Source organism: Zalophus californianus, chromosome 3 (genome assembly GCF_009762305.2).
Source record: "Zalophus californianus isolate mZalCal1 chromosome 3, mZalCal1.pri.v2, whole genome shotgun sequence".
NCBI classification, from domain to species: domain Eukaryota; kingdom Metazoa; phylum Chordata; class Mammalia; order Carnivora; family Otariidae; genus Zalophus; species Zalophus californianus.
Window position 1 is genome coordinate 123,375,801 of NC_045597.1, and position 25,596 is coordinate 123,401,396.

The window sequence follows — 25,596 nt, forward strand, 5'->3', positions numbered from 1 at the left end:
CAGCAAAACCTGAGTTTTTAAAATAATAGTTTTATTGAGATATATTTCACATACCATAAAATGCATACTTTTAAAATGTGCAATTCATATTTTTAGTGTATTCACAGAGTTTGTTCAAGCCTTACCACTGTTCCATTTTAGAGCATTTTTATCACCCTATAAGAAGCCTTCTACCTATTAGCACCCCTTTCCAATTCTCCCCTCCCCACAGCCCCTGAGAACTGTTCATCTACTTTCTGTCTCTGTGGATTTGCCCATTGGACATTTCCTATATATCAGGCAATGTATGGCCTTTTGTGACTTGGTTTCTTTCATTGAGCATGATGATTTTCAAGGTTCACCCATGTTTGTAACACCCATGTTGTATCAGTACTAAATCCCTTTTTGTTTCTAAATAATTATTCCATTGTATGGATAATACCACATTTTGTTTATTCATTTGCCAGCTAATAGACATTAGGGTTGTTTCTACTTTTTGACTATTGTATGTCAAATACTACTATGTCTCTAGGTGTTAAGAGGGGAAGATCCCACGGGGTTTGCTTTAGGCATTCTTAGTTTGGGGGTCAGAGAGAGGCACAGGGAGTGATAGAAGTTTTCCTGAGCCTCTCCACCTACTCTCCTACTCCCTCACAAGAACTTGCCTTCTTCCTTTCTCATCTGCTTTCTGTTATGGTGAATCCCTGTCTATTGCTGAGCTAGTTGTCTGTGTGAAGTTACTTTAGTGTGTAGTAGGTAAAGCTGTTTGGGAGTCCTATAATACTCATCAGAATATAGTTCACCCAATTTCCATTCCTAAGTATTGTCTTCAGTCACTAGTGTCTCTCTTAATGGTCAAACAAATAAAAGTGCTCTGATTTCGTTTCTAATTCAGACCAAATGAAGAATAAACTATTTGATATTTGAATGTAACTATCAGAAACTCTCTTGGGGATCTGTGCAGTGAATATTTATTAAATGGATGCTCTTATGAGCAATTTTCATAACACTGAATTTTTATGATGCAACTCCTGTTGTAAACCCAGTAAAGAGTACAGCATCTGAAAGATACATAAATGAGTCTGTGGCTGACCTGCAGCTCTACAGAAGTCATTTATCTCGAGCAGTTTACTTAAGCACAGTTCTTCCAGAAGGCATTTTAATTACCGCTTCTCATTGCCATTCCAGTCACAAGCCAATTTCATCTGGGACATACAAATCCACGTGGCAACTATCTCTGCTGATTTGAATTAAACTTGTATAAGCTAGGTCTTCTGCAGGGCATGTGAGCCCAAGGTAATTCAACCAAAATTCCATTAAGCTAACCTATTTTAACCTAAGAATGTTACCATGTATAATGTGGATTTTAAGCCAAGTAGTTTTCATAAGTAATAGTCTTTTATGGACCTATAACATTATACAACAAAAAGTTTTAATCATAGTAAATAAATATTTCAAAATTAATTACCTGTTTTTTAAATTGAATATTTAAAAATATTAAGCGGGAGATAAGGTTAGAAGGAACCACAAAAAGAGATCAAGTTTATAGTTTGCATCAAAGTTTCAGATTATCTTGAGACTATTTTAATGTATTTGGTTAAATATGAAGGCAGCCCAACTATATTAATTTTCTAATTAATGAAGAAGAAAATACTTTTTAAAATTCAGAGGCCCATGCTTCTAAAATATATGTATCGTGCCATTATTTAATTGTCTTTTAAAGTGCCATTTTAATTAAAATAACATTATTTCATTTTCTGTAATTTTTCATAGTTCACATTCTATAATTACTATTCTCAAAATATGAAGCAATGATAAATTATTCAGTCAATACAGGAATTATATTACCAGATCTCACTCTTAGTCATTAGGCTTTTTTAACTATGTGTATGTGTTGATAGATTATAAAGTAATTTAAATAGGCCACATAGTATATTTCAAGGTGCTTCCTGAAAAAAAATTTACCTTTACTGCTTCATGGGGAATTAATAATTACTTCAATCATGTATCTTGTATTTACTGTCATTTGGGTTTTATCTTCATTTTTTTAAATCTTCCTCTTAAGAAATGTTAGAAGTACTAAGAAGCACAGAGAATAGTACAACAAAAACTCAAGTACTCACATCCCAGAACTGAAAATTGTTGATAATTCATCATATTGGCTTTTTATTTAAAATTTCTTTACAATTCAAGCCCTCTTTGCCCCCATTCTCTCTTCCCGATAGCTAACCACAAGTATATAGTCTTCCAGTTTACTTTGTGTGCTTTTATATCATTATACATCCTTGACCAATATTTTGTGTTTCTTTTTTTAACTTACTCAGTATGGTATAGTGTGTGTATCATTGTGCACTAAGTATTTTTCTACTCAGTATTTAGAATCTATCCATGTTGGTACGTGTAGATCTAGTTTATGTTTTTAACTGCTGTTATATAGATATTTCATGGAATGATCAACTGTATGGCCATTTCCTTATTGAAGAACATTTTCCTTCTACTTTTCAATACTATAAATAATGCAATACTGAACATTTTTGAACCTATCTCTTGGTTTACACATATAAGATTATGGAAAATACATCATTATAAGTAGAATATTTGGGTCATAATAAATGTACATTTTCAATTTTTCCAGATCTTCCTGAATTGCTTTCTGAGGTATCGCAACACTTGTACACTCTCAAGCAGTATGTGTTAAAGTTCCAGGGTGTATGTGTGTCTGTCTCTCATCTTTGTCTTTCTTTCTCTCTCTCACTCTTTTTTTTTGGCCAACATTTAAGATTAGGTAGGCTCTTTAAATTGTACCAATCTGATGTTATCTCATTTTACTTTGGATTTTCTTGATGACTAATGGGATTGAGTATGTTCATGTCTTTATGATCCATTTGCATTTCCTATTCATATTCTTTGCCCACTTTTCATTTTTTTAAGATTTTATTTCTTTATTTGAGAGAGAGAGCAGGGAGAGGAGCAGAGGGAGAGGGACAAGCAGACTCCACACACTGAGCGTGCAGCCCAGTGGAGGGCTCGATCCCACAACTCTGAGATCATGACCTGGGTCGAAATCAAGAGTTAGACCCTTAACCAACCGAGCCTCCCAGGCTCCCCCTTCTTTGCCTGCTTTTCTAATGAGTGATTTGGCTTATTGTCTTTGGTTCTATCATTAGTTTTTTTTTGCACTGAAATAACTCTGGGATGTATATGTTAAAATAGTACAGGTCTTAATATATCATAGCACTGAAAGTACATTATATTAATCTACTATTAGAATACAAGTCCTTTAGTATCATTACAAGTACTTAGAAGATACAACCTCTATATGATATATAATAATAGATACCTAATTATCCACATCTGCAGTTGAGGGAAGGTAAGAGCCCAGACAGATGATACTAACATTACTTTCTATTTCCAGATAACATTTCATGACTTTGCATTTACTTACATATTTTTTTGCAAATATTTATGATGTCTTCTCTAAACTCACTCAGTGAATATGTATACCTTTACTTTATTGTAGAGATAAAAAGATGTAAAAGCCTGGAAATTTCCAGTCTAGCAGAAGGGACCATTTTGTATAACTAACAATATGACAAATATGCTTAGTAACAGCATAAAATATATGTTTATATTTTATTATTTTTAATTTTGTGAAGAGCTCCATGTTGATCAGATTACATTGTCCTAGCTCTATCCCAGGAAGCTCTACCTGGGTGTCTTTGATTCTCAGATCCTTAGGTTAAAATACTTTATATTATAGGAAAGAGAACAATAGCCATTGAGCACGTATTCCGTAACAGACACCTGTGCTAATAGGTGTTTTATACCCATTATCTTCTTTACTGTTCAACAGTGTTTCCTTTTTGGTGTTTTGTGTTTTAGTTTGCTTTGGTTTTAATTATTACTGTACATCTGAATTTATTATTAGGGTGATATTGTCCCCTAAAGATAGTGTTATTCTATTGGTTTTTCCACTGGGGTGTCAGTAAATGGTTTGAGAAGATTTAAGCATCCCACTCACATCCACTCTACCACTCCAAATCTGTATAAAATGGTGCTTAACATACAAGGGCAATTATAAAACCCCTAGCCACCAGCCCCATCTCTACTACTACTGTTTTGTCTCTCCTTTATGGAAACTGCTGTGGTTACCATTTATATTCTTGGTTGTTCATAGACACGTTAAAAGAAGTCATGTAGATACTAATTTAAAGATTCTAGAAAACAATCTTGAAAAACATATTCCCACTAATGTACTTTCTGAAGTTCATTATTTTAGGGGGGGAAGTCTACCATTTCTTTATCTAATCATTTTAATCTCCATGATGAAATAAAAGGAGGTTAGTGTTAAGTTCACATTCTCATTACCATTTGGCAGGTTAAGGACCATGGAGCAGAAAGACTGATGAAAGTAATGAGATGTTTCTTTAACCCTTCCAAGAACAACTACTATATCTAGGTCTAAACCAATGATGTATGGAAAAGGAAATAGAAAAGTGAGTGCCATCCATTAGTGCATTTCAGTAGTTAATCAGCTTGTCCTAAAACTGAACATGGCATGTCTGCCAGGGTGGGGAGGGGAGGCAGCCGACAAGTTTGCCAGACTTTGTAGTGTTGAATTGTTATTAAGGCTATCCTCCCTGAGGCTTCACAATCTATTTAATAACAAATCAGTCTAATCTCTTTGGTGCATGGATTTTTCTATTCTCCTGTCGTGTTACTCCACTATTAAATAGGGGGAAAAACACTCTAAAGCTGAAGAGGAAAAAAGCCTGTAGGCTACAGATTTTCACAGCTAAAAAATTTTTATATTAAAGAATTATACATTTTAACCACCATCACATAGTTTAGGTATAACATTTGGTTTGCATTAATAGACTCTTATAATCCAAGGAGGAATGTCTTTACGGTATATATGTGTGTTTCTTTTGGCTTTTTTTTTATATTGGAAAAGAACAAATAACAGCCAGTTATTCTAGGATCCTGTGTTGTGTCATCTCTGCTTCAGAGCAAGTCAATTAACGGTTGATCTACCCCCACCTTTAGTTACAGTATCAATGGGGCTATTTGAGCCACAGAAAAAATTCAAGTGAAATTTTCAACCATGATACAAGAACCTAGGTGCTTAGGAAGGACAAAGGACAGATCTATATCTGTTTTCTCAGTGGCATTAGTAAAATACTTCCCAGTAAAAACTTATTTGAAAATAGTGAGTGAAACAGTATTGTATTTCTATGAACATAAATACAAAGGTAGAAATTATATTACTGACAGAAGTAGTACATAAGTCTAGAAGTTAAAACTTGGGTGAACCTTTGCAACCGCTAACGAAATAATTAATATATCTAGATCAGTAATCATCAACAGCATCTGAACCCATCGATTTATGTTAACATTACAAAATGGGAGACAGTCAGAAATTATCCTGATGTGACGCAGTGAGAGTACATGATGTCACTTGTGATATATTCTTGCCCGAGAATTGCTAGTCATCTAAATATAAATACCTAGTCATAGGAAATACAAAGCCAAGGGAACATGTTAAAAGGACAGTGTGCTGATGCCGTCAGTCAGATCCAGTCTGTGGGGCAAATGAAATAATTTCAAACAGGAGAAAAAAAATTAGAGAGGGAGAATGAAACTAGGCATTAGGAAGAGATGTTTAGAGACCTAGCAACCAGATATAACGAGCGGACCTTGATTTGGTTAGATTCAAACAAACCAACTGTTTTTAAAAATTGAAACAGGGAATTTGAATACTGACTAGTTATTTGTTGATATTAAGAATTTTACTTTTAGGAGAGCCTGGGTGCCCCATTCGGTTAAGCATCTGTCTTCGGCACAGGTCATGATCCCATGGTACTGGGATCAAGCCCCATGTCAGGCTCCCTGCTCAGCAGGAAGCCTGCTTCTCTCTCTCTCTCTCTCTCTCTCTCTCTCTCTCTCAAATAAATAAATCTTTTTTTAAAAAAAGAATTTTACTTTTAATATTTTAGGTGTGATAATGTTGTGAATGTGGTCTTTTTAAAGTATCTATATTTAGAGGTACATCTCAAGTATTTATTACTGAAGTGATAAGATGTCTGAGACTTGCTTCAAAATAATCTAGTGATTCAGAGAAAATAGTAGGTGAAGGTATAGATGAAATGTGACTACATGTTCCTTTTTGTTGAAGCTGGGTAATGAATACATAAGGGATTTATTACACTGTTTTCTTTTTTACTATATACGTGTGTGTTTTAAATATTGTATAACAAAAAGTTTATTAAGTGTTAAGTGATTCAGCTCTTTATTTTCTGACTGAAATTATGGTTAAAATTTGTTTCATTTTTATAAAATTAGGATGGTTCTGTTTCTTAAAATCTGAGTGGTGGATGTTCTCTTCAATAGTTTAAATAAAGACTATTTAAATTGCATAGACTATGAATCTATATGGAGTGCTCCACACACTTCATGCTGCCTTTTCCATCAATGATGTTGGCTCGTTATGGCAGTGAATCGGAGGAGGAAGTAAAAGGGAGATAAAGCTGATCAAACCCTTCTTCATGGGGTTGCAACCCATTTTTGTTCTTTTCATTCATATCTCTCAAAAGAAAAATGCTGGCCATTAAAGCTAGGAATTAACACAATCTTGCCCAAATTACTTGCCCTGTTTGTTTGCCGTGGAAGGTACCTGTTCAGCCGCTGAACAGTGTTTATGGATCACCCATTCTGTATCCAGAATGCTGTTTTAAGAGACTTTACCCTGACCATCCATTATCATGATTGTCATTCCTTTTCATTTGTTCTAATAGGCTTTTTTTTTTCATTCCCCCTTTTGGTAGTTTGGAAAACCTTCACACTTGTGTGTGGGGGATAAACAAAGAGAAGGAAACAAGGTTAGGGTAGGGGATGTGTGACAAATTAGGGATCCACAAGAGCTTTCAGAAGATTTTAAAGCATTCTAGAACCACTTTCCTAAGTTCCATAGGTCTTACTACATAGACACATAACATGTGTTATGCCAAATGTTGACTGTATCCTTGTGTTCATTTTTTTTTCCAGAACAGTTATTGATGATCCTGCCTCTGTACTCTATCTCACGTGTGAATTCATTCCTCCTTCAGCACTAAAACGGCTATTTATGGTGCTTGTCTGTGAATTAAGAACTGAAAATGCTGTTACAGTGAGAAACCATCATTTTTTTAAAAAGCAAAGCAGAAACTTAAGAAACGTGTTTGTTCTTTTCACACAATGAAAATAAATTTTTTTTCAGAAATTAAAGAAACTTTACTGTTTATAAAAATTTTAAAAATAAATCTTTACATTGGGTGGTCAGTGGAAAGAAAGTGAATAGCGTTCTTAGACATATGCCAAACTTGATAGTGTCTTTATATGAGTATAAAGAATTGTATGTGAATAAATCATTTGCTTTTGAATGTCTAAATAGGATAAATAATCAAGGGAGTATATGTTTAATAAAAAAAATTGGGGCTTATGATAAAATTGCTTTTAAGTAAATTTTTACGTAGGCTTTTCAAAACATTTTAAATCCTAAAGTAAAAAAATGAAATTGTATGCATCATAAACAAAGCTATTTATAGTGACAAATTTTAAGGGGTTTGGATGCCAGCCATTGCATCTTACTACAGATCTCTACAGTTTAGTCCCATGTTCACTCTGCTCAATCTCATGCAGAGCAAGTAGAAAAACAGGACCCTTTCCCTACTCCCTACCAGTGCCAGCTCTTTTTAAAAAATATATAAGATTTATGGGTGCCTGGGTGGCTCAGTCAGTTAAGCATCTGCCTTTGGCTCATGTCATTATCCCAGGGTCCTGTGATGAGCCCCACATTGGGCTCCCTGCTGATCAGGGAGCCTGCTTCTCCCTCTCCTTCTGCCTCTCTCCCTGCTCATGTTCTTGCTCACTGTGTGTGCACGCGCTCTAAATAAATAAATAAATAAATAAATAAATAAATAAATAATGTATATATATGATTTAAATTGTTTTACACATTTCTAAAAAGAGTATATTTGTGTGTGCTCTTTTTCTTATTTTAAATCTTTAAAAATGTTTTTCATTTGTTTTGTGTTGTTTTTACCTTTAGAGGGTTTTTGGAAGAATAGAAGTGAGGGAGACAATAGCAGTTATTAGACCATGGATGCAAACAATTTGCAGTAGCCCATCTATTCCAAGGCTGACCCTTTGCCTAACTAACTAGCACCCTAAGTTATGGCAAAATACTTAGGAAAGAGAGCCTGATGTTATATTTTGCCATTTTACTGTTTTCATCTCACTTGCTTTCACTCTTTCAAATGTCTACTGAAATGTTAAAAAACCCCTCTATTCTGATTTCTACTTCTACTGGTCACAACACCTGTTGTGGGCTGGGCTTAAACAGAAATCATGCTTCCTGTATAATTTATGGGGATACCAGAGGGAACTGTTTGTTTCATTTTTGTCTAGTACTACATCCTTTTTGATCTTCCCCTTCCCATATGGTCTTCTGGATCTTTTATTCATAGATTCAAAGCACTAACACAAAATGCTTTTGTCAAAGAATATTTAACATCTTCTAAAATGTGTTTACCTTCAGTCCCTATGAAAGTTACTTGAATTCTGAAAAGGACTAGTATTTCCTGTTCCTTTAATGTTTTTGCTCTGCATTAAATACATAATTTTCTCTTTAGGAAACTGGTCGGAGTATTATTTATTTATATCTTACCTTTTCCTGGAATTCATTTATACAGCCATTATAGGAGTCCAAAAATATGATAGAATAGCATGGGGAAAAGTGGAATGAAGAATTAAGAAAATAAGGGTGAGAATGAATAGAGCCAGTAATGAGACCAAAAATATTCATGACAGTGGCTGTTTATACATTTTACTATAAACTTGCTAACAGCCAATGGAAACCAAGACTTTGCTGTCCTTATTACTCATGATATTTTTTTTTAAAGATTTTATTTATTTATTTAAGAGGGAGAGAATGAGAGAGACAGCATTAGAGGAGAGAGGGTCAGAGGGAGAAGCCGACTCCCTGCTGAGCAGGGAGCCCGATGCGGGACTCGATCCCCGGACTCCAGGATCGTGACCTGAGCCGAAGGCAGTTGCTTAACCAACTGAGCCACCCAGGCGCCCCATACTCATGATATTTTAAAGACTAAAATCATAAAGCACATTCTGAGAGTATGGCCATTTTTTTTTTCAGGTAAAATGTCACAGAGGGAGTGAATGGGTCAGACTGTAAGCCTTAGATCTTTCCTGCATTCCATGAGGTACCAGTCCTGCCCATCTGTGGCCATAGTATTTGCACCTTCTGTTGGTCATATAGGTGACTGGGTGTTGATTGTGGATGGGTCAGCCCAAATCCATTCGCTCTCAAGAAAGGTGGCTCAGGGCTCGTGTCCTGGTACTGATGGGTCAGGAGCAACTGCATCCTACATGAAGGGCATCATTTTTCAATCAAGTGCCCTTTCTTTTCTCTAACCTCAGTATCACACTCAGATCATACAAACAATTATGAAGAGAAATTCTTTGGCCTGTCTTTACCTGTTATGCCTTGCTTAGTCCAAATTATGTGTGTATTCCATTTCAGGGGCATTTCAGAGCCATAACCACAAAAACAGTAATAAACTACCATTATGAGCATGTTGTTATGGTTTCCCTTTTCCTGACTCCTGAGATCAAGTGGTCCTCACTTAGGAAGAAGGAATCGGTTTCCATCCAGTAGAGAATTGGCCAGGGTCTGATACCATGATAAAAACACAGAAAGGAACCTCGGTCCTAGAAAAAAATCATAAATTTAAAGGAGGAGTTTTTGTTTTTCTTGAGATTGATTGTGAACAGACAATAAATAAATTTGGAAGAGGCTCTTAAAAAGTAGTTAGATACCAAGAAGGATTGCTTTCTATTATTGCTAAAATATCCTTGTCTATAGGCTAGTGATTTCTCAAACTAGGTTCCTCAGAGAGTCTTAAGGACAATAATGTAGTAGATGGGAATAGCTGTTTTCCTTCCGGCTCCCCACCTCTGCTTCAGCCAGGCAAAGCAGTTCACCTTCATTATCTGTTCTACATATTTATTGGCCTTCCTACTTTTGACTTACTGAAATAGCCTAGTGGAAGAATGAAGAGCTATCCACACCTGTCTTGGGCAGAATAATCATAATATATTGTTTAATTTTGTCTAACTGCTCTAGTTTTTCTGGTGGTAAGAGAGTAAGTCTCTTTAATGTAAAGGATCTGTTTCCTTTGTTTTTGTTTGTTTGTTTGTTTGTTTAGAGAAGAAGGAGGGAGGGAGAGAGCAAATCTTAAGCAGGCTCCATGCCCAGCCCCAAGATCATGACCTGAACTGAAATCAGGAGTGGGACATTTAACCTACTGAGCCACCCAGGCGCTCCTATTTCCTAGTTAATTATTATCTAACTGAAAGACATGAGGTCCTTGTTTCTAAACATAGGAAAAATGAAACTAATTATAAACTATCTGTTACCTGTTAGTAGGTGGTATGAGTTCTTGGAACATCAGAAGCTGGCTTATAGCATTAGAGAGTTCTTGATTCCATCTCAGTCTTCTAGACCCCACTTTTCACCCTGCTAATTATGAATATAAAATAAACTCAAGGACATTCTTGTTGAGGGTCAACGTGAGGAGAAATTTGACCCATTTGCATGGTGAATGTTTTTAAGATTTGGGACTTCTGGGTGCCTGGGCGGCTTAGTTGGTTAAGCATCTGCCTTCAGCTCAGGTCATGATCCCAGGGCCTTGTGTCAGGCTCCTTGCTCAGCAGGGAGTCTGCCTCTCCCTCTGTCACTCCCCCTGCTCGTGCTCTCTCTCTCTCTCTCTTGCTCTCTCTCTCTCTTGCTCTCTCTCTTGCTCTCAAATAAATAACATAAAGATTTTATTTATTTATTTGTTTGACAGAGAGAGACACAGCAAGAGAGGGAACACAAGCAGGGGGAGTGGGAGAGGGAGAAGCAGGCTTCCCACCGAGCAGGGAGACCGATGCAGGGAGCCTGATGCAGGGCTCGATCCCAGGACCCTGGGATCATGACCTGAGCCAAAGGCAGATGCTTAACGACTGAGCCACCCAGTCGCCCCAAATAAAATCTTAAAAAAAAGGACTTGAAACTTCCACAGACATTATATTCAAGAAGTAGCATTCTCAAGCATTCAAGAGCACTCAAGACAGCTAAAGCACAGAATGAGCTCTACCTAGCTAAGAACTCACAAGACACTAGTAGAATATTCTGTAAATGCATTAAGAGAAACAGAGCAAAATTTTAAATGTACTAATTAAAAGGGTTGTCAAAGCAATACTAAATAGAAATAAAAAAAGATTTAAAGTATGTTATGATATTTAGGGCGCCTGGGTGGCTCAGTTAGTTAAGTGGCTAACTCTTGATTTTGGCTCAGGTCATGCTCTCAGGATCCTAAGATGAGCCCTGTGGTGAGCTCTGCACTCAGCAGGGAGTCTGCTTGAGATTCTCTCTCTCCCTCTCTCTGCCCCTCCCCCACCACTCACACACTCTCATGTGCACACACGTGCGCTCCCTCTCTCTCTCAAATCTTTTTTAAAAGTATGCTATGGTAATATCTCCATATCATAACTGAAGATTTAGTTAAAATTAATGAAGATATAGAAATTTGTGTTCAACAGAATGGTTACTCATTTAAGGGAGTTTGTTTTGAATTTATCTTGTAACACTTCCAAGTAGAGACTAAAACTTAACAATCATTAGTAGTTATTTTGCCAGATTCCTGGGGTAGAAAATCCTAGGTGCATAATAGGAAATATGGAGTGACCTGGGAATTCTGGAGCCCAGAGTCCATATCTAAGAAAATTATGATGCATTTCATTAAAAAGCAGTCTGTAATGCCTAGAGGATAACATGGTGCTAAGTAATTGCAATATGAATTCATTGCCAATAAATAAAAATCCAAATAAACGATTTTTCTTTTTAACTGAGAAATGGACCTTAGAATCCGTTAATAAGTAGACATACAAATTTTAGAGCAATGGATTATAAAGGAAATTGTAGCAAACTAATAGTCACCAGAAGTTTTCACAATGGATTTAGAATCCAAAAGACTTACACACTTTCTAATAGAATAACTCCAATTAAAAGAATAATAAAGCCTACCTAATAACAAGTGAAAGAGTTGAAAGGTACTTTTTAAAATAAGCAAATCACAAATTGGAAATAAGACAGTAATGAGTTGGTAGAAAAAGAGAAATGCAGTTTGAAATTTATTTGAACTACTGAGATTTTATCTGTAAACATATGGTAGTTCTTGAATTGAAGAGTTAAGATGTGCAGAAGAAATACAGAACTTTTGTATGGAACTCACAACTTCCTGTCAGAACTCAAAATAGTAAAACTAATAGTAAAAATAGTTAATGAACATATGATTAATGAGTGTTCATCTGTTAATTACCTCTGTTCAGTAAAGGAAGATCACCTAAGAATCGTTTTAAAAACATTGTGAAAGAATATGTTGTAACAGTGAAATAAATAGATCATGTAATGCTAAATTGGGATGGGTTAAGCAACCATTTGAAGCCATTGTCAAAAGGAAAGATGTTCGTTTTACTTGGATATGTCGAATATTAGGTTGTTGGTCTCCCAAACTGGCTGATTCCCAGCCCTTCACAATTTTTGAGCTGTGGGAATTGAAGCGAACTCTAGAATATGGCAATACATTTCATACTGCTACATCTCTCTCCCACTGGAGCCTTCATGTTCAAATTTCTACCTGAGTGGTCCCAGTACTAACTTACTGCCTCTTGATAGGTGAATAGAAGTTGAGCTAGATCTTCTTTTTTGTTTTAAGACAAATGTTTCACACTTTGGGTTGTTATAAATATGTGAATGTTTCTTCCATCAAACACTGCTGGGCTCATCAGAGTCCTCTCTTAAGGTTTCTGGCTTTAAGAACAGCCTCCCAAAAGTCTCTTAACACCTTCTTGCCTTTGGGCATGTGATCCAGTGGGGGTGTCACACAAGTACTGTAATGAGTATTTATAAGACAGTTGTAAGCACTGTAAGACATGGACTTTGTGTCTTCTCACTATTACAATCAAGCCTCTAATAATGTCTGGCACTCAGTAGATAAGCAGCAAATATTTTATTAATTGAATTCATGTTGTATGTACAATAAACCTCTTTTCTATAAGATACAGAAAGAGTCAAATCAAGGGGGGGGATCTGACTCCATAGAATGAAACAGTTTCTAAAACTTACATAAGAATTACCTTGAAAAGAACAAAGAGTTAAGATTAAGATCAGCTATCAATTATTTATCATCCTACTCAATGCTACTTGGTAAACACAGAATTAAGACACAATTTTTACCCTCAAGAAGTTGGTCATAGTTTGGTGACTATGCTTAATTTATGAACTATTTATGAGGGCTGTCTATATACACATATATGTACGTGTGTGTATAAAATTTCTTAATGCAGTGATTTTTTTTTTTTTCTATTCCACTTCTCCCATTTTGCCAGTCCCCCACCGCCATCCCCTCTGGCAACCATCAGTTTGTTCTTCAGATTTATGGGTCTGTTTCTGCTTTTTGTTTGCTTCTGTTTTGTTTTTTTAGATTCCACATATAAGTGAAATCATATGGTATTTGTCTTTCTCAGACTTATTTCACTTAGCATAATACCCTCTAGGTCCATCCATGTTGTCACAAATGTTAAGCTCTCTCTCTTCTTTTTTTCTTATGGCTGAGTAATATTCCTTTGTGTATATATATATATATATATATATACACACCACATTTTCTTTATCCATTCATCTCTCGATGGGTACTTGGGTACTTTCATAATTTGACTATTGTAAATAATGCTGTGATAAATATAGGGGTACATATATGTTTTCAAATTAGTGTTTTTATTTGCTTTGGGTGAATATCCAAGAGTGGAATTACTGAGTCATATGTATGTTCTGTTAATTTTTTGAGGAACCTCCGTCCTGTTTTCCACAATGGCTATACCAATTTACATTCCCACCAACAGTTCATGAGCGTTACTTCTCCACATCTTCACCAACACTTGTTATTTCTTGTCTTTTTTTTTTATTCTAGCCATTCTGGTAGATGGAGGGTGATATCTCATTGTGGTTTTATTTTGCATTTCCCTGATGACTAGTGATGTTGAACATCTTTTCACATGTCTGTTGGCATGTCTGTTGGCCATCTGTATGTCTTCTTTGGAAAAATGTCTATTCAGGTTCTCTGCCCATTTTTTTTTTTTAAGCTTTTTTTATTTATTTATTCATGAGAGACAGAGACAGAGAAAGAGAGAGAGGCAGAGGGAGAAGCAGGCTCCCAAGGAGCAGGGAGCCTGATGCAGGACTCGATCCCAGGACCCTGGGATCATGACCTGAGCTGAAGGCAGACGCTTAACCATCTGAGCCACCCAGGCACCCTCTGCCCATTTTTAATCAGATTATTTGGGAGGTTTTTGGAGTTGAGTTGTATATGTTCGCTCTATATTTTGCATATTAACCTCTTAGCAGATAGATATCACTTGCAGATATCTCCTTCCTTTCAGTAGGCTGCCGTTTTGTTTTGTTGATGGTTCCCTTCACTGTTAATACAGAGATTTTTTTTTTTCAATAAAACAAAGCAGTTAAGTTTTACAGTTTGACTATGTTCTAGTCTCAGGCTGTGGCCTGGTTTTCTTTTCAACAGAGAAATAACTCTTGGGTTCTGTTCAATTCAGTTTGTCTTGTAGGAGAGTAATGGTAGTAGCCTGCACCTACTACTAATAGAAAGAACCTCACCTAGGTCTAGGAGAAAGAGGGAAAGGAGAGAGTAACATTACTATGTGGCTTCATCAAACTCTCCACTGCGCCCTCCCCTACCACTTACCTGTAGTGCCCACTGACGCAAGCTAGCCCACATCAGACAGTAAATCAGAAGGAAATTGGGGACAGACTTAAGTAGACCATTTTTCAAAATTATTCCCAAGTGATACAGAGTGAACGTAAACTTTATTGGAGTGTTCAATTTCATGGGTATATAACATAAATATTGTAACAGGGTACCTGCATATGCCATTCTAGAATTTGTGTAATTCGGAAAGAGTTTCCAGACTGTGTTTCTACAGATTCTATCCCCAAATAACATTGGCAGCCTGAAGCAACATGGCATGTGAGGGAATTGCAAGTAATTAGAAGAGCCTAGAGTGTAGGTTTGTGTGGAAAAGGGCAGACTAGAAGGAACCGGGTGGCAGAGGGCTGCCTGGGCATACTAAGATGTTTGAATTGTATCCTCTGTGGATCTGTTACGCATTAGCATTGCGAGAAGATCCAGAGGTTTGTAAAATCACTGTAGCGGCAGCAGGAAAGAGAGCCTGAAAGGGTGAGAAATCAAAGCCAGGAAAACAAGTTAGGAGAGTCTAAAAGGATGATCCAGCCAAAAAGACACTGAGAAGATGAAGGCCTGAACTGTGTGGTAGTAGGGATGAATTCAAAAGGTGTATGTTTTAAGTGACTGCCATGGGCCAGATACTGCCTTAGTTTCTGGAAGTAGGGCTGTGAATGAGGCCGATTTTGCTGCCCGCATGGAGCTTGCCACACTGGTGGGTGGAAAACAATAAAATGATTCCACGTTCTTCAGTTTGAGTGACTAGGTGGTCATGATTAGGGAGTTGGTTTGCGGGGGGAAGAGTTTCATTATGTTGAATACAAAGTGTGTTATATCCAGTCTGCACTTGGAAGTACAGCTCTAGAGTTAAAAACTGAGGTTTGGGCTCTTTTCAGAGGGCCTGTTTGTATTTGTTTTCAGTCATAACACTTGGTTTGATGATAACATCAGTCAGGGCTTTTGGGTTGCTAATGGAATCCTCTCTGGCTTGTGTAAGCACCACAGGAACACTAAAAGCTTTTTGGTATCTTGGTGGAATCTCTAGGAAGGCCAGAGAACCTGATTCTGAGTGAGGGTGTCCAGGAGCAGTGCCCACTGACACTGCTGGGTCTGCTGTAGATGCCCCCCGCTATACCATTGCCTCCCCCTCGCGTGGCTTCCTACAGACCCTCAGTCGCTGGCCTGCCCTCCCTGTAGAGGAGTATGAGCAGGCGCATTCTCTGCCTTGTGGGACAGTCCCAAAATAAGCAGGGTTTTGAAGACACTGCACAGCCATACATGTCTAGCAAACATATTTTTGCCTCCATTTATGTGTGAAATGAAAAATAAAACATTTAATTTCAGGAGTGTGTAGAATTTTACAGTAGTTTCATACAAATTTTTATGTAACATTGTGATGAAGGTATGGTGTCTTCCTTAAAACTAATATTGTTCGCATTAATATATTAATTTGCTGATGAACTTGCTTTTAATTCTTGTTCACTGTGTGACTAGACAGTCCCAAACTTATTGAATGGATTTCATTGTAGAAGGTTGTTGATAATTAAGTCATTAGAAATTGTGAATGCATCTTTCCACTGAAACAAAGTTATGGTGGGTGATTCAATTCTCGTATTTTAAAATGTGTTTTACATTCCAGCAAAAGCTCCTAGAACACAAGCTACTTGGCATCTTCAGATAAGAAGTGAAAGGGAATGGGATGGAATCATTTGTGGGCACAGTGCCTATAGACACATTGTAGACAGTCAATAAAAGTTGGGGAAATGTTTCTAGGATTAGATGGTTGGAGAGAGGAAGGGAAGAAGGCGAGTATAAGCCTGTTTCTAGTATGGAGCTGCCTCTAATTGTTCTAATAAAAGCAGGTTACATTCAGTGACATAACAGCATTTCAAAATTTCACATATTTATTGTCTAATCCCTCAAATCCCAGAGTAGTGAACAATTTAAGAATCATTTAAAATGAGTGCTTCAAAAGAAAATAGACTGTTCTGAATAACATGTCTTGACCAGTTATAACACAGAACTTAAAAGATTAGTGTGAAGTAATTGGGCTGAATATATAGTCTTCAAAAAATACCGTGGAACTTTTTGCTTATTTTTAATCCTAATATTAGCTTATTTTCCTGATGATTTTTTATCTTTTACCTAAAATAGAGTAGAGAAAAATATTAACTGAGGCTTCCATTGCCTTCATCTAGGAATGGCTTATTTTATTTTTTTATTTAAATTCAAATAATTAACATATAATGTATTATTAGTTTCAGAGGTAGAGGTCATGATTCATCAGTCTTATATAATGCCCAGTGCTCATTACATCACGTGCCCTCCTTAATGTCCATCACCCAGCTACCCCTTCCCCCCCATCCCCTCCCCTCTAGCAGCCCTCAGTTTGTTTCCTATGATTAAGAGTCTCTTATGGTTTGTCTCCCTCTCTGATTCTGTCTTGTTTTGTTTTCTCCTCTCTTCCCCTATGATCCTCTGTTTTGTTTCTTAAATTCCACATACCAGTGAGATCATATGTATTTTGATGACACTAAAGGCCTTATCGGCAATAAAAATGCAACCTAATTGAGGCTACTGGAATTTCCTACCTAGAATGGAGGAGAATAAGTTGACCTGCTTGAGCAAAGTAATAACTGGTATTTTATATATACCTGACCATTCAGAACAATGAAGAACTCTATTACGGGCGCCTGGGTCGCTCAGTCAGTTAAGTGTCTGCCTGCAGCTCAGGTCTTGATCTCAGGGTCCTGGGATGGAGCCCTGCTCATCAGGGAGTCCGCTTGTCCCTCTTCCTCTGCCTCTCTGTCCTGCTCTTGCTCTTTCTCTCTCTCTCTCTCTCAAATAAATAAATAATAAATTTAAAAAATCTTTTTTAAAGATGTAAAAAAAAAACCAAACTATTACTTCTACACAGTTTGTTGCAACAACATATATTAAGCATCTGCTATGTGTGAGGCAGTACGGCAGGCACTTGACATAAAAAGATGAGCAAAATAGTCACAACCTTTGTCCAGTTTGAGCAATTAACATGAATTATATCCTGTGATCTATAATTCTGAGAATAAAAAATCTTGTAAAGGTATTTCATTAAAGCTTATGTAAGTTCCAAACTCAGAAGATAATTTTCATGATATTCCCACGAAACTTGAGGTATATTAAACATTTCTGGATGGCAGTTTAATTTATCACATATTTTAATATTGGCAGACCAGATGAACATTTTGATAGGCTCACAGTTGGGTAATATCAACCTCAGTATTTAGAAAACTAATTTAGATGATAGAATGAAATAAAAACAGATTCAAGAGAAGTTGATTCAGTGTAGGGAACCACTTTCGGAGTTGCAGAATATGATAACCCACCCTCAAGAGCAGGACAACAAATGTGTACTGATATTTGACCAAATTGGCATCTTTTCCTATCCCATCAGTCCCTTCTGAAATCAGGAGTGCCTCAGATGAAGGAACTTCAGCAGAGTGCTACAAATTTACATTAACTGATTGACTCCATTCACCGGGAGCCTTCCCCCATGCTTGCAGCTAGTTCAAGGTCCTGGAATGTAAACTGCTTTGCCTCTGACAAAGTTAAGGCAATTCACTCAGGCACAAAGCTGAAGTTTAGGGAGTTCTTAGAGAATCTGGAGTTTCATTAACCACTTAATGAACTGGAGAAATATCAGAGGGTAACAAGAACTTAAAATCTTAGAACTATAGCACTCAAAGCATTTTCCCTTCTTCTGTTCCAAGTCCTTTATTTTATAGTGTTCCTTAAGCCCAAAGTCATACACCTTTTACTTAAATTTAAAACACTCTAAAAATCTGCCAATATGTACTTTTTTTCTGATTTCAAAAAAGTACAAATGTTTAAGAAGGAGAAGAAAAAAACTTCTAGTTGTACCCCACAGAAATAACTGTTAACACTTTGGCTTTTATTTTTCCAGACTTCTTTCTAGGCATATTGTGTATGTGCACAAATGTGTTTAATGCAAAAACGGGATCATAAGCCATTCTGCCATATATAGTAATGAGAAGCCCTGACTTTGGAATCAGGCCATCCTGGGTTTAAATCTCAGCAGTTCTGGTTAACAGCAAAGACTTTGGCCAGTTTCTTTACCTGTAAAATAAGGATGATAATGTATCTATTCATAAGATTGTGAATAATATAAAGGAGATAACTGATGTGAAGTACTTCATTAAGCAGATGTTTAATAATCTGGCCTCTTGTTACCTTGTCCCTGTGTTCTACCACACTGCCCCCTTGGCACCCTGCTTCCCTGTATTTGGAGGGTGGGGAGTGTGAGGCAAGGGGGCAGGGAGGCACAGATAATGTTCTTATGCACAAATTTCTTAAAATTTAAATGTATTAAGCTCTGTTAGAGACATGTAAAGCTAAAATATTCTGGATTTTCAAACCTTATATTTTTTATATAAAGGTTTATATGACTTAAGTTTTATAAGGTAAATTCAGTTCAAGCTAACCCCATGAACTTTTGTGTCTATTATAGTTTCTAGGTCTTCTTTTGAAAATAACTAAAATGAATGAAGTTCTTAACAGCCTTTTGGGTCCTTTTTAATGTGTTGTGTTCAGTGTATACATATATAAGTACTTTGTGTATAATGTAGATGTTCTTTTTAATGTGTATGTAGTTTTCATATTAATTACCACAAAAAGCAACATAATACATCATAAGTACCATGAATATATCATACATAGTTATGCTATTTTATTTGTCTTATCCAAGGGGACTCTTATGTCACTTTATAATTTGCCTTAATTTTCTAGTAGAAATACAGTTTTGTCTCAAATTGATATGGAAGGTTAAATAGTGTCTAAAAATTCACTTAGAAGAGTAGCTTTAAATATTTAGATTTTTGTACTTTTATGTAATGAAATGTGAAAATTAAATGTTTATGTGCAAAACAGGCCCACAGTTAAATTTTATGACAAAGGAAGTAAATGTTCCTTTTTTTTCCCCCCTTTTCTCTAGCTCAACTGAGAAGTCATTTCCTTGGAGATCAACAGGTATGAGTTTTTATCATATAAAAAGATCTTTATTATGTCTTACACACACAACAAGAACAGTTTCATAACCTGCTTTCTCAATTTACTGCCTCTTGGTGAAATAAGCCAAGCAGAGCCTTTACTAGTGACAGTATTGAACTACTTTGCTTTGAAGTAGTTCTTAATTTACTTGATTTTTTTTTGAACATTGTGAAGTAGGTTTGTATATGTCAGCTATAAAGAAAATTAAAGCATTGAACATCAACATATCAGTGTTATAATCACTGGACACTTTTAATATCAACATATATTATCTAGGTATTTTCTTTTCTATCATAAGGAAGTACGGCAATGCCCTCACAAAAGTTACTGCTTCACCTGGGAAAGTTGGCTAATCATTTATATAAATCGAGATCTTTCCTTTCAGAGTGTTTCCCACACTCAAGGGAAGAGCTGTCTTAAACGTTCATATTCTTTATGTACCCAGATGTAAAATGTATGGTAGCTTCTAATATAGTCCAGAAGCTTCTGATGTAATCTCTTTATCTTTTTACCCCAAATTCATTTCATATAAAGGATGAATTACATTAAGGAAGGTGTCTGCCCCTTTCACAAATATTTGACGTCTTCATAGTAGGTATTCATTCATTAGTGTTTGTCGAGCGCCTGCACCATGGACCCAGTACTGTACACATCACTGGTCGCATAGTGGTGGGCACAACACATGCACGATCCTGCACTTCCCATGGCACTTATAATGTAAAGGACGATGTCATCAATATAGAAATGGTACAATGGGCCTTGAAATCTAAATACTTTGGCAATTTTTAAACGAGTTTTGAACTTGATTAAAACTCAAAAATCACCAAATACCTGGTATCTGAGTTTACCAGAACCTGTTACCAGGATCTTGGTGTTATTCATAGTGCATACAAGGCACTCTGCTGTTTTATAAAGAAGCTGTTTCCAAGAATTGTAGTGCTTATTCAGACCAAAGACATATGAGGAGCCACTTAGCAATAAGTCTCATAGCAGTAGTTTAATATAAGGAAAATCATGTCATGAAATAATATGCGGTTAGATGCCAGAAATATATTATGTGGAAAACACTGTTGTAAATGGACAACCTCCTTCTGAGATAGCTTCACAGAGAAGATGGTACTGGAGCCTAGAGCTTGACGGGTGGCCAGGCTCTGGAAAGCGCTTTGTTACTACACAGCAAAAGAGACAGATGTGTCACATCCGAACATTTAAAACTGGTTTGAGAGATGGTAAAATGTGCAAAGTCTAGATAGCCACATTGGGTCAAATTATAGAGATCTGTAAATACAACTCTAAATTGAACTCTCCTGCAGGTCATGGGGGACCACTGAAAATCCTCTGAACAAAAAGTCACCTGATTGAAATATTCCTCAGGAGAAATACCAGAACTATAAACTAATTAAAAAGTGATTTGAAAAATTTAAAGAAAAATGCAGAGCACACAGTAGTGCATTTGGTACTTGGTTGTGGCAAAAATTTACCACTTAATATAAAATTCTTCTGTAAGTTTATTTTTAATAATGCATCATTAATTTATTCCAGAAATATTTCTTGAGAGCCTTAAACGGTTGTCTAGCACATAGTTGTTAAAGTTTAAAACAATATCCTTGTCCTCTTAAGTGCTTCAAGTCTAGTGGAGGTATGTAACTCTATACACTTAAAAGTTGGTGGTGTGGGGGGAGCTATAAAGGAAAACTACAGGTATATACCATATTTACTGATATTCCCTATTTCTGAACATTTGGGTTGTTTCTAATTTTTTCCTGTTATAAATAACATTGTGGTAAATATCCCTGTATATAAAATTATATCTGTACTTTTGATTTACCATAGGCTAGACTTTTAGGAAGTAAAGTATTATTTAGAGTATATGAACATTTTTAAGACTCTTGTTATGTGTAACCAAGTTGCTTTCCTGAAAAGACTATATTATTTCTCCCTCCCTTTAGGTATGTAACATTGATCCTCTTGTATTTCCTCATTTGACATCATCATTTATATTTCTTTCTACCTACAAAATATTAAAATCTCCTATATATTGCCCTTTTCTATTGGAGTGGTTGTGTTTGATAGGTGAGAACTCTTTAAGCCCAAGCCTGATAGTTGTATCAGTCAAGTGGGGAACACCCAGCCCATGCCAGGTAATTCCATATGAGGGATTTGATATGGGAGGTTATGGTTCAGGTGCAGATTGCAAGGTTTGGGAGAATTAAACAGCATGCTGCAACACACCAGAGACTGATCATACCCACAGCTGCTACCATTTCTCGGACTGAGGGGACAATGGGTTAGGTGGTTTTGTTTTTAAACTGGAGCACTGATGGGAGGTGGGGCAGGGGGAGATTTCCAGCGTTAGCTGGAACCAGGAAGAAGATAAAGCCAAGCCAGAAGTGCTGCCTAGAGCCGAGCTGGAGAACATCTGGCTGAGCTGAGCTGAAACAGGCAAGTGGTGGTTTCTCACTACCTAAAGCCAGCCAGGCACAGGGTTTAATTGTGTTGATTTGCATACAGAGAGAATGAACTTAGATCAGGAAGTTCATTCTATTCACATAATAGAGAGTGAGAGATATCTGGGCCCTTGATGTCCTTTCTACCTCCCCTCCCCTTCCCTCCCCTCTGGTACTTGTACTCATAAGCTTCAGTCATTTGACCGCCACCTTCATGATTTACTAATGAGTTAAATATAGATAAAATATTATGTATGTGTGTCTGTGTGTATTGTCCAAGTAGCTCCCTAAATACATTAGTGTTAGGTGTTTACAATACAACTTAATACAACTCCAGTAATTCATCTGTCTTCACCACAGCTACATTTGTAAATCACACCTAATATAACTGTTTCATCCCTTAATTTGTTGGAATATACTCTTATCCAAACTCCTGTTCAGACCTGGCAGGTGTTACATTTACTTACCCTGTTTTTCTTTTGAGGGAAGAGGAGTGTATTAATCTTCAACCACTGCAATCACAACTACTGTTTATTCAACTTTCTATTATTTTAACTGTATTCATGTTACTTGTGTGCTTTCTTAAATTTACCTACTTTCCAGCCATACTTAGGACATTTAAGTTGTAACTATGGCAATAAGCTACAAAGATAAGGGTAGAAAATTGAGATTTGATTGTATGCATAAAAGAGTAAAATCTGATTTGTTTCATGTTTCTTTTTCTAAGTAGTTATAGATGTCTTTAGAAGTTTGATTGTAAATAAATAATGGCATAAAATGGCAGTTTTGCTGCTACTTTCCTGTAAAGTTTAACTGTTATCTTCTCTTTACCACATTGCATGCAGAGATACTAAACATAGTATATAAAAATCATCTCATTTTTAGAATTTGGCAGTCCTGCCCAGAATAAGGGGCAGGGGTGGCTTAAAAGTAAAATATATATATATATTTAAAAGGTCTTCAGTCTCCTCCTTGTTTAGCTAGATCTTGACAAAAGTAACATCTTTATTCAATTTTCTTGGTTTCTTAAATAAGAAAGGATTACATGAAAAGATTTAGGATTGCAAGCCTCTTATTGTTCCTCATTTTTCTTTAATATTTTGAAGTTCTCCTGCAGACAATTTCTCTACCTTTATATATATATTACAAATTTGACTTGAAAAGCTTGTCACTTTAAAAGCTTTTTAGCAGTCAGGTGAATTGTTAGCAGGGACTTGTTTGATCACTACCTGGGAGAGATCCTTGCCTACTCAGGTATTTTCAGGATGGTACATTCTGTTGAAATGCCAGAAACGGAGACCAGCTGCTGAATTTTGTTTTTAAATAGCTAACTCAGAGCATAGTCATTTTCTAAGGAAGAGCTCAGGATGCCCTAGGCAGAAAAGATTTCCATTGCTTTATGATTCAGTTCAGCAGAATCCGTTTGCACATTTGCTTGAGTTGGTTGGTTGGTCGTTTAGGTCCCTCAGTCGTTTGGTTGGTTTTTGTATGAGGGTTAGTAGGCTGTTGGAAAGTAAAAAAAGCCAAAGCTTTTTAAGTTTGGTGCTCAAAGAGATGACTTCCCAAAGCATGAGGAAGAACCGTCCACTCTACAAAACATTTCTGTGTCCTCAGGCTGGTTGAGAAGGAATCTTGAGGAGAAGCTTCCCCAGAAGCATTTATACTTTATTGTTATCTTGCTTTACTGTTCTCCCTCTCTTCATTGTTCTGTATTTTCTAGCTTACCAGCGTTACATATCTAATCTCTAAAAACATAAAATGCACATCCTTTTGTCTTTTGTAAAGAGAGTTTATCATTTTCTTATAACTTTGCATTTTTGTGTTTTTTTATGTACTGCTAAAAAAAGTGAGGAAGGAATGTTGTCTTAGTGTTCCTTCCTGTTTTCTCTTTATTAGTGTTCCATTTTTCCATCATTCATATCTTCGTACCTCTTAAAAATTTATGTATTTGTACAATCTCTTATGTTTTGCCAAAATTTGAGGTAGCATTTGAGGACACAGACAGTAAAATAGGAAATAAACACTATAATCATGAAACTGTATAATAGAGTAAAAGGTAAAGGCTTGAAGAAAGTGAGATGCAAATATATGCACATGTAATTATAATTCTTCACGATGGAAAATATTATGCAGAGTAGCTTTTAAAGAAAAGAAAAAAAGACCTCTGGCTTACTTCTCGTTTTTTTAAAAAAGCACACCAATTCACTCACACACACACACACACACACACACAAAACAAAACACACCACCATGCATAGTGTGTGTTACCTACCAGACAGAAGCTGTTGAAACCATAAATTGAGTCCTTTTGTCAAAGTGTTCATTGGTTGTTACTTAAATCCTCCAGCCACATCCTGCAAAGTGAATTGTGCCACACGTCGCAATTTCACAGTTTTTCTGTTCCAGGAAAAAAAATTACTAGAGTCTAGGCAGCTTCCAGTTTTAGTACTTATGTGTAAAATGAGGAGCGGGGAGCAGCATGGCGTCAGCAGGAGAATCCTCTCCTTCCCTCCTCACCGCCTCCCCGACTCCCCCCTTCCCTGCAGATTAAGAGAAGGAGACTTCTTCTGAACCCCAGTGCACCGTCTGTTCCCACAGGCCAAAGAATCAGGCTCACTTGCACTTGAGAAATGTCATAAGAGCAGATATTAGTGTATGTTAGATAACTGATTGGGAATTACTACTCCTAAGAAAGTAAAGAAGCCAAAAGATTAGTCTTTCCAAAAGCAACGAGTTTAGCAAAGGACACAGGAGAATGAAAGTAAGGGGAATTTCTGGTTGACCTAGAAGGCATTAAAGGGCAAAGAGACTTGAATCGGTCTTTTACAATAAGCAATGAGTAGGAGAGAAAATATTAATGACTTCATACAGTTGAGGTAGTTGATATTTGATAATAAATATGAAAGGGAATGAAAAAGATTATGATAAAACAAATTTTAAACTGAGAAGATGATTTAACTTCACAATGCCACATCCGTTTACTGTGGAATATGTACTGGAGTGCCACAGTTTTCATATACTTTCCATTTAAATCATTATCGTGTGGTATGTACTGAGTGAGAGTAGTAGTTCATGTATACTACGAAATTTAAGACTTGATAGGGATTAGGTTTTGCATTTTGTTCCTAAAATGAATGGACACAACTTTCTTCCACTATGGTGGGTTAAAAAAAAAACAAACATAAATACTGAAGATAGAAGATGAAAGATAAATGAAGGACTAGCCCTAAGTCAATTTATCTTTCTTTTTTCCTCCATCTGAAGCAAGT

General features: G+C 36.4%; 1 protein-coding gene across 10 annotated transcripts in view; it reads left to right on the forward strand.

The window, feature by feature from the left end:
* PKP4 (plakophilin 4) overlaps positions 1–25,596 on the forward strand; it is a 231,836-nt gene that overhangs the window by 134,803 nt on the left and 71,437 nt on the right. For 9 of the 10 annotated variants that reach the window (XM_027588571.1, XM_027588575.1, XM_035726564.1 and 6 more), the window contains one exon: positions 19,825–19,859. The exons of the other annotated variant lie outside the window; for it this stretch is intronic. In XM_027588571.1, the coding sequence (XP_027444372.1) occupies positions 19,825–19,859 (35 nt within the window). The remainder of the gene's footprint in view (positions 1–19,824; positions 19,860–25,596) is intronic. 10 annotated transcript variants of the gene reach the window in all.